Source organism: Harpegnathos saltator, unplaced genomic scaffold, assembly GCF_003227715.2.
Source record: "Harpegnathos saltator strain DR-91 unplaced genomic scaffold, Hsal_v8.6 scaffold758, whole genome shotgun sequence".
Classification (NCBI taxonomy): Eukaryota; Metazoa; Arthropoda; class Insecta; order Hymenoptera; family Formicidae; genus Harpegnathos; species Harpegnathos saltator.
Window position 1 is genome coordinate 906,521 of NW_020230602.1, and position 10,822 is coordinate 917,342.

The following is a 10,822-nucleotide window of genomic DNA, read 5'->3' on the forward strand; positions in this document are numbered from 1 at the left end:
CGGCTCGCTACAAGCAATATCCAAATTGACGTTTCCACTCTTATCAATAAAAGACGTCGAAAATCGAATTGAATATTCTTCATTTAACATATTTTATTTCGCTTCTGTTCAATTAGTTACGAGTTGTTACAGTCATCAGTGGATTAGGCTTACTGGGGATACCACTTAAAAAAAAAAACGCGTCAACAATAGTACTTCATGGGTGACGTGGAAAACTATTGGAAACACGCTCCTGAGACTCGAGCGGCTTGAGCGAGGCAGCGCGCGAAGCGGCGAGGTAAAGGGAATAGCGGTGGGCGGAGATAGTCGAAAATTGGCGTCGCGTGCATATTTTGCCTCTGTGTTATCATATTATCACAAGATACACTTTACCATACTTTACAGTCTTTACCATACTTTACAGTCATATCAATCTGCCGCGGATATTTTTATATCGCAACCAAAACCGTCGAATCTGATTATACAACCATAGTTGAGGGACACTCAATTTCGTCTGTTGGATATTTATTATTAGCTGACGAAGGATGTGTCTTCATTCAGATAACGATAACTTATTCACACGCGCGAAAGAAACGCGAACCGACACACTCGATAGAAGAAGTACGTAGCCTATAAAGAAGCGATAATTGGAATTTCTAATCACGTTAGTTGTTCTCCATGATCACATTAGGTGCAATCGTTGTAATCGTTCGAGGTACTCTTGAAAGGACATCGTTATGTCGTATTAGTGTTATCTTCCTGATGAATAAAAACGCACAATTTTCAACCGGGCATCGGCGCTGCGTTAATATACAATCTCTAGCGTAATCGAGTATTACTTCGTGCACGAAATAGAAATCTTAAGTATGCGAAGGTTTTCCAATTTAGAGGAAAAAATCCGAAGGAACCTTTCCGTTTCTTCGAGTTTACGTGACTCTAGCGTCATCGTCGTGTCATGGAAAATATAAGTTTCATTCTAAATATGACACGTGTTGCTTAGTTTCGCAAGAGATGATATCTGTGATTCGTTTCGCGAGTCGCAGAATCTGTATGTCTGCAAACGGAGATTCATCTAACACGATAACGTCATCCTCCAGAGAGCTATCATATCAGTGCCAATTTTACAAAGAACAGCAGCTGATCACATGATATAGTTTATAATGCAAACGCATCATTCCAATCTTACTTCGAATGAAAAGAAAAAAAACAAATTTTAGAGACTCGTGATTTTTTGAATGCAATTGTACCGATTGTATTAGATATAGAGTAAAGAAAAGGTCAAAGGGAAAGAGGTAAAGCTAGCGTTAAGTCATTCCAAAGAATTTTTGTACACGGGCTGTGTATTTGTTGTGTAATATCGACTAACCGTCATATCCGATTGAACGAACGCTCGGCAAATGCTGATCGACAACTAAAAGAATAGAAAAAAAAAACTATACAAAATTGATTCAACGAATTGTTATATCGAACGTCACGTAAACTCTCTTTATTTGTTCTGTAAAGCGAGATTTACAACCCCATTTAAGTTTACTAGAAAATATTTTGTACATTATATCGACCACAAGGAGGCAACATATAAATAATTGCGATGTAAATTAATACATGGTTTGTGAGGTGTATGTGAGAGCAGATAATAAAGATATCAAACTTTAGTTAAGTTCATCGTATTTTACTACTGATCTTTCTTACAGCACAATATGATAAAATAAACAAATATACAGAGGAATTCTCGGAAGATAAATGAAAGCTTCACAGATTATTGATTATGATATAATTTCCACTGTAAAGTTTGGAAACACAAAACTCCTTCAATACAATTGTTCAATTTGATGCTTTATAGCATAAGAATAAATATATGCGAACACTATCGTTATCTAAGAACGTCTGTATGCCGCACATGTTTCGGTAATGATCTTCAATACACATTTTATATTTAACAAATATAAAAAGAACACAAAAAATGCATATTACCTAGAAATAAAAATTTAGAGTTCTACTTGTGGAAATTACAAGTCCATCAAACCAGCATTTTTCTGTTGGCTCTCGGTCCATGCCTTTGCTATTGTCTTCTTCATGTCATCATCGCCATCCTGGTACATCCTCTTCATCAAATTCATCAAATTGGCACCAGGATCACTATCATCACCAACCTCTGGCATAGATGTTACCTTTGCTTCCTTGATCCTTTTCTCAACCCATGTCACATGTGACCATTCTTTAGCAACTTTCTTTATCAATGACACGACAATCATGTCAGTTTTTATTTTCACATTGCTCTTTTCTATGTTGATCTCGGCACAGAGATTGTTGATTGGCAAGTGATAATCTCGGTTGTCCAAGTCTAGTATGCGTAAGTCTAGGGATTTATCAGTAAAATTGCAGATGACTGACTCCTTGGGCAGCAAATGAACATCCTTGAGTGTGATATAAATCTTCACCATCGCATTTGTCTGATCCCATCCATAATTGTTTAGTTTTACTTCATAACGCTTTTGAGTAGCATTGGACAATGCAGATGTTGACTTGATAGATGCATCCTTGCCTTCTTCGAGCAACTTTGCCAATTCTGTGTATAGTTTTCTGATCTCCAGTGTCAGTACATCCTTAGTTCGTTGCCTGGAGGCTTGCTCCAGCAAACTGTTAAACTCTTCAATGTCTTGTTTTATCTATAAAGCATTAGTTATTTCCTAATTTTCTTTTCATGCTTAATGGGCAATTTGTTGCAACAATATGTATATGAAGAAAAGGAAAAAAATTTAGATAAATAAAAATAGAATAGGAATAAGCAAATAATTATACATGGGCATATAATTATACTGGGCATACAATTTATTTTAATCTTCAGTATATATTCAATATGTATTCAGTGCTGTTAGAAGCCTTGTTAGAGGCAATTATTACAGTCTTATGTAGTTCCCAGTTATTTCTAAATCACATAGTTAATAAAGTTTACAAGAAAAAAAGATATTCTGCTGTCAGATTAATTTGTTCAATTTACATTTTTTGCATGTCGTTTCCCATTTTCCCTCCAAAAAAAATGTCAATATACATAAGCCCGTTTTAAATGAATAAAATATAAAAAAGTGCAAATAAAACTTAATAATAATAGCAATAATAAAGCTTACTTCTTCAGCTTTAGTCATCCTTGATTATCAAATGACTGATAGGTATCACGAATCTCGCAAAAGTCACGAATATTATTCTGCGGAGACACCGCAAACGTCCTTATTCTCGAATACCACAAACTAATTGGTGACGTGACACGCCAGCAGTATGAAATATTGGCTATTGCAAACTATTAGCAGAGAGGAACGTGAGAGCGGCCAACACGGTGTTTTCGACGACACCGACTTTCCGCACTGAGAAAGGGCGCCATCTGCATCCATTTTGAGAGGGGAACTACGATGCTACATCCACTTTCAGGTTTCGGCGGTAAAACCTGTATATGGTGGCAGTCCGTGCTATATCCATTTTTAGGCGGTTTATGTCCGTGCTACAACCATAATAGTGTACTTGACAAGCACGGTCTCGCACATTGTTACGCGTTTATAACATGAATTAACATGTTAACATGTGCAAAAAAAAAGAATTGACATTGTGTATGATTAATATCATGAAGATCATACGAAGTGTCCGGTAATTAGCTGCCAACCCGAAGTGTGAGGGCAGATTGGGTTGAGACAAACATAAAAGTCCCGTACCATTTTGCGAGATTCGCAATAATTATCGAGTTATTAATGACAGAAATCTGAGGAGTAAAAGCGCGCCGACATAGATGATTCGAAAAGCGTTGCAGCTGCTCGGCGCAGCGATCATGAATCTTTTCCCTAGCGTGAACTAATAAAAAGTGAAAGACTTCTGTGAATCAGTGAAAAATGAAAAATTTTATATGAATTTGTGAAAATCGAAACATTTCACACGACAATTGAGTCATTCAACGTGGCAGTTGCGCGTTCTGAATAATTCAATGAATATCAAAGAAATCAAAATGACCAAAATAATAATGTCCGTGTAGTCCGAAGGATATTACGTGACACGCAAAATCCGTTTGATATAATATCCAAAGAAAATATTTCAAAATATGTATGTACAGGTAATATAAACCTTATCCACCGACGAGATATACTACAAAGACTGATGGCTTTACGGGATTTAGCGTACCAGAGAAATTTCCCTGGTGAGGCATCCGGGCGAAAGAGACCGTCTCGCATTTAGCGCAGTAAAATTTAATGGAAACTAATACTTTTCAATCCTTTTCTTCGGATCAAAAAGATTCAGAATTCAGACATATTCAAAATATCAATACTTTATAATACGTTTCAATACGACATTTTATACAGGGAAACAGGACGAAGGGAATGGGATGCGGACAACGATACATCATGTGTCTTGAATCAATGTCAAATCGTTTATTATAGAGGAGACTTTGATACGGCAACATGTATTCGAATATTTAATCGTCCCATGGACCACTTATATATAATAAAAGAAAAAATTAACGCGGATAAATGAACGATTCGTATTAATTTTTCCTTTTCTTATAGAGCAATGAAAGAGTAAATCAGTTTAGAAAATCGAATACCGATTAATACCATAAACCAGTGTCAGAAAATTGTCCAATGACAATTTGTTCCCATTCTTCACAACAAATTTAAACAATAAATTAACTCGGTTAAACGAACAATACGTACCAATTTTTCTTCTCTTACCAAGAAATGAGAGAATAAATAAATACCGAAAATCGAAGGCCGATCAATACCTAATTTATTCATCAAATAAACGCGGATTAATGCACGATTCGTATTAATTTTCTGTTTTCTTATAGAAAAATGAAAGAGGAAATCAGTACCGATAATCGAATATCGATTAATACCATAAATCAGTGTCAAAAAATTGCACACGTGCAATGACAATTTGTCCTTATTTTTCAGGTACATACCCCTCTAATCTTATTCAACAAATTAACTCAGATAAACGATTCGTATCAATTTTTCTTATCAAAAAAAAAATGAGAAAATAAATCAGTACTGAAAATCGAAGACCGTTCAATATCTAATTTTTCCATCAAATTAACGCGGATAAATGAACGATTCGTATTAATTTTCTGTTTTCTTATAGAGAAATGAAAGAGTAAATCAGTACCGAAAATCGAATATCGATTAATACCGTAAATCAGTGTCAGAGAATTGTTCAAGTGCAATGACAATTTGTTCTTATTTTTCAGGTACTTACCCCTTTAATTTACTTAACAAATTAACTGTGTTAAACGAACGATCCGTATCAATTTTTCTTTTCTTATAAAGAAATGAGAGAATAAATCAGTACCGAAAACCGAAGACCGATCAATACGTAATTTTTCCATCAAATTAACGCGGATAAATGAACGATTCGTATTAATTTTCTGTTTTCTTATAGAAAAATGAAAGAGTAAATCAGTACCGATAACCGAAGACTGATCAATACCATAAATCAATGTCAAGAAAATTGTCCAAGTGCAATGACAATTTGTTCTTATTTTTCAGGTACTTACCCCTCTAATTTACTTAACAAATTAATTCTGTTAAACGAACGATTCGTATCAATTTTTTTTTTCTTATAAAGAAATGAGAGAATAAATCAGTACCGAAAACCGAAGACCGATCAATACGTAATTTTTCCATCAAATTAAAGCGGATAAATGAACGATTCGTATTAATTTTCTGTTTTCTTATAGAGCAATGAAAGATTAAATCAGTACCGAAAATCGAATATCGATTAATACCGTAAATCAGTGTCAGAGAATTGTCCAAGTGCAATGACAACTTGTTCTTATTTTTCAGGTACTTACCCCTTTAATTTACTTAACAAATTAACTGTGTTAAACGAACGATCCGTATCAATTTTTCTTTTCTTATAAAGAAATGAGAGAATAAATCAGTACCGAAAACCGAAGACCGATCAATACGTAATTTTTCCATCAAATTAACGCGGATAAATGAACGATTCGTATTAATTTTCTGTTTTCTTATAGAGAAATGAAAGAGTAAATCAGTACCGAAAATCGAATATCGATTAATACCGTAAATCAGTGTCAGAGAATTGTCCAAGTGCAATGACAATTTGTTCTTATTTTTCAGGTACTTACCCCTTTAATTTACTTAACAAATTAACTGTGTTAAACGAACGATCCGTATCAATTTTTCTTTTCTTATAATGAAATGAGAGAATAAATCAGTACCGAAAACCGAAGACCGATCAATACGTAATTTTTCCATCAAATTAACGCGGATAAATGAACGATTCGTATTAATTTTCTGTTTTCTTATAGAGCAATGAAAGATTAAATCAGTACCGAAAATCGAATATCGATTAATACCGTAAATCAGTGTCAGAGAATTGTCCAAGTGCAATGACAATTTGTTCTTATTTTTCAGGTACTTACCCCTTTAATTTACTTAACAAATTAACTGTGTTAAACGAACGATCCGTATCAATTTTTCTTTTCTTATAAAGAAATGAGAGAATAAATCAGTACCGAAAACCGAAGACCGGTCAATACGTAATTTTTCCATCAAATTAACGCGGATAAATGAACGATTCGTATTAATTTTCTGTTTTCTTATAGAGAAATGAAAGAGTAAATCAGTACCGAAAATCGAATATCGATTAATACCGTAAATCAGTGTCAGAGAATTGTCCAAGTGCAATGACAATTTGTTCTTATTTTTCAGGTACTTACCCCTTTAATTTACTTAACAAATTAACTGTGTTAAACGAACGATCCGTATCAATTTTTCTTTTCTTATAAAGAAATGAGAGAATAAATCAGTACCGAAAACCGAAGACCGGTCAATACGTAATTTTTCCATCAAATTAACGCGGATAAATGAACGATTCGTATTAATTTTCTGTTTTCTTATAGAGAAATGAAAGAGTAAATCAGTACCGAAAATCGAATATCGATTAATACCGTAAATCAGTGTCAGAGAATTGTCCAAGTGCAATGACAATTTGTTCTTATTTTTCAGGTACTTACCCCTTTAATTTACTTAACAAATTAACTGTGTTAAACGAACGATCCGTATCAATTTTTCTTTTCTTATAAAGAAATGAGAGAATAAATCAGTACCGAAAACCGAAGACCGATCAATACGTAATTTTTCCATCAAATTAACGCGGATAAATGAACGATTCGTATTAATTTTCTGTTTTCTTATAGAGAAATGAAAGATTAAATCAGTACCGAAAATCGAATATCGATTAATACCGTAAATCAGTGTCAGAGAATTGTCCAAGTGCAATGACAATTTGTTCTTATTTTTCAGGTACTTACCCCTTTAATTTACTTAACAAATTAATTGTATTAAACGAACGATCCGTATCAATTTTTCTTTTCTTATAAAGAAATGAGAGAATAAATCAGTACCGAAAACCGAAGACCGGTCAATACGTAATTTTTCCATCAAATTAACGCGGATAAATGAACGATTCGTATTAATTTTCTGTTTTCTTATAGAGAAATGAAAGAGTAAATCAGTACCGAAAATCGAATATCGATTAATACCGTAAATCAGTGTCAGAGAATTGTCCAAGTGCAATGACAATTTGTTCTTATTTTTCAGGTACTAACCCCTCCAAACTTATTCAACAAATTAACTCTGTTAAACGAGCGATCCGTATCAATTTTTCTTTTCTTATAAAGAAATGAGAGAATAAATCAGTACCGAAAACCGAAGACCGATCAATACATAATTTTTCCATCAAATTAACGCGGATAAATGAACGATTCGTATTAATTTTCTGTTTTCTTATAGAGAAATGAAAGAGTAAATCAGTACCGAAAATCGAATATCGATTAATACTGTAAATCAGTGTCAGAGAATTGTCTAAGTGCAATGACAATTTGTTCTTATTTTTCAGGTACTTACCCCTTTAATTTATTTAACAAATTAACTCTGTTAAACGGACGATCCGTATCAATTTTTCTTTTCTTATAAAGAAATGAGAAAATAAATCAGTACCGAAAACCAAATACCGATCAATACGTAATTTTTCCATCAAATTAACGCGGATAAATGAACGATTCGTATTAATTTTCTGTTTTCTTATAGAGAAATGAAAGAGTAAATCAGTACCGAAAATCGAATATCGATTAATACCGTAAATCAGTGTCAGAGAATTGTCCAAGTGCAATGACAATTTGTTCTTATTTTTCAGGTACTTACCCCTTTAATTTACTTAACAAATTAACTGTGTTAAACGAACGATCCGTATCAATTTTTCTTTTCTTATAATGAAATGAGAGAATAAATCAGTACCGAAAACCGAAGACCGATCAATACGTAATTTTTCCATCAAATTAACGCGGATAAATGAACGATTCGTATTAATTTTCTGTTTTCTTATAGAGCAATGAAAGATTAAATCAGTACCGAAAATCGAATATCGATTAATACCGTAAATCAGTGTCAGAGAATTGTCCAAGTGCAATGACAATTCGTTCTCATTCCCAAGTCTTTCCCGAGTCGAAATATTAATTCTACATTGATCCTGCAAATTGCATCCAATTTGAAAAATCAATGCAGAATATCTAGATGCGCAATAGTGAACAAGCTTTGTCTTACCTGAACGTTACATCTGGCTACTCTCGCAGTCTCGCCCATGATGAATCTTCAACAGCGACGTATCCGCAGTTATTTAATACTGGTTTATCTCGATAATGTATATGTATTTAATCCTTATATATTTAATTTAAATGAGCAATTTTTGTTGATGTTGGTTATATATTCGCTTAACTGCGCAAGAAAGAGAACAAAGATAAAACGTAAATAGAACCGCCTTTGTTAGAACTGCGTGTGAAATAAATATATAAGGATTAAATAATCATATTAGAATTAGAGGAAATGGGGAGATGAGAAACACTTTTAATTCTCATCATTCTTAAAGTTATTTTTTTCTTTTTTCTTCTCTTTTTTTTCTTTTCTTTTTTCTAATGAGAATGATGAGAATTGTAGCTCTTAAAAGAGCTGAAGCTGCAAAAAGACAACGGTTATGTCTAATAATGCTGTTTCACTAATAGAGATTTTAATTCAGATTCGGTACAATAAGAAAGATAAACAAGAATGAGAACGGACATTCTAGCAGATTCTAAACGAAAACAGCAATCTGAGCATTATTAGACGAATAAAAATCAACACTTGTAAAATTTATATCAGATTTTAAGATCATTATTCATAGTTTTCTAAATTATGTGCAACTTTTTTATTGAGAACATAATTAAAAATTTGTATTCATAAACCTTAGCTTGCCTCGACAACCTTGCTTGAATAGATATTCATATTTTATGAGAAAAGAAAAGTAGAACTTATGTTTACGTGAAATTAGTTAACAAATAATCAAATCTCAAGCTATTTTATCATTTTTCAGATGATAAACTATGAATGCTGATCTAATTTCGACTCGGGTATGTCCTTACTTCGAGTAAGGTCCGTTAAAGTCAGAAAAAAATAATGCGTAATAATAATACTCGAGGTACCTCAAATACCAAATATGATGTATCGCTGTCCTCGGCTACGTCTCTCGGCGCGCTCCGAGTCCTCTCTCCATCCTGACTTCTCGATCCGACGTCCTCCTTCTGGTTACTCCGTCGCAGCCCCCGGATACTCCATCGTAGCACTGGCGACGACACTGACTCTAGCTCTAACACTCGCGCAAGTAAGATTCGGACAAAGAAACGCGTATTAACCGATACTCGTATTACTCTGCGTCGCGGTATGCGCGTCGTTCGTCGGCCCGAGGCGCAATGTCCTTTCCGCAATCACGGAGTCATATATAACGTACGAAAACAAACAATCGGGAAGGCACGGTTACCCCCCACCTTGCCGATCAGTGTTGATGCCTGCGTCGTCCGTTAGCTGAAAATGAAAACAACTCGTGTTTTCAAAGCATGCCTTGAGAGATTCGCTTCAAACTTCACAATACTTGTTTACGTCTGTTCCAAGAATCATATTACACGAATTCAAACTGTCTCTATTTTGACATGACATACATACGAGATCTGCGATCGCATCATTGATCTTTCTTTGGACAAGAAAATCCTGAGAGGAACGCTGTTCGAGAATATCGCATTTTATGTTTCAGGTGCCTTGCAGATTATCGAATTCGATGTAACAGATCAGTACCACGATTCTGTAACTCGTTATTGGAGTAACGACAGTTCCGTTATTGTTGCGCAAGCTTTTCTTACACGGGTATACAAAAGCTGCGCAAAAACGATAACGAAAGTATCATTAACTCAATAACGAGTTAAAGTTAAAGATCACCATAGGGGGACAGTATGAATCGGTCGCTATGGATTACACGCGGTGGCACGGAGTACTCAAGTCAATCACTTATACTAACGTTACATATATTTAATATTATATAAAACTTACCTTTTTAAACAAAAGGTAAAAAAGGCGCCAGTACAAGCGCAACCGTATTGGGTGCTATTTTTAGAGTATCAAACTCAAATGATTATTGTGTCATATGATTATTGTATGGCTTAATTTAATATTTTTTAGGAATTCTCAAATTCAAATTATTTTCTTCTTAAGATATTATTATGTACATACATAAGTTTTTTAACTAATATTAGTACTAAACTTTTTAAAAGTAAAAAATTAATATCGTGTTATAAAAATTTAACACGTTTGTTAATATGTCCACGCATTAAAAAAAATAAAAAAAATATCTTTTTAAAGTTTATGTTATTCAAATAATTCAAGAAAACCCTAACGTGTAAAAAATTATCTTTTCCTGCTCCCTTCCCGCCCGCACCCTCTTTTTTTTTTTTTCTTTTGCTTTATTTGTTTTAAAAGACCTT

The 10,822-nt window shown here is 33.8% G+C and overlaps 1 protein-coding gene across 1 annotated transcript; it reads right to left on the reverse strand.

The window, feature by feature from the left end:
- Positions 1–1,627: 1,627 nt before the first annotated feature.
- LOC105186042 (calcyclin-binding protein) lies at positions 1,628–3,304 on the reverse strand. The gene is made up of 2 exons (XM_011145978.3): positions 3,105–3,304; positions 1,628–2,645 (listed from the first exon to the last, which is right to left on the reverse strand). The coding sequence occupies exons 1-2, from the start codon at positions 3,120–3,122 to the stop codon at positions 1,986–1,988; spliced, it is 678 nt and encodes a 225-aa protein (XP_011144280.1). The 5' UTR covers positions 3,123–3,304; the 3' UTR covers positions 1,628–1,985.
- Positions 3,305–10,822: the final 7,518 nt, after the last annotated feature.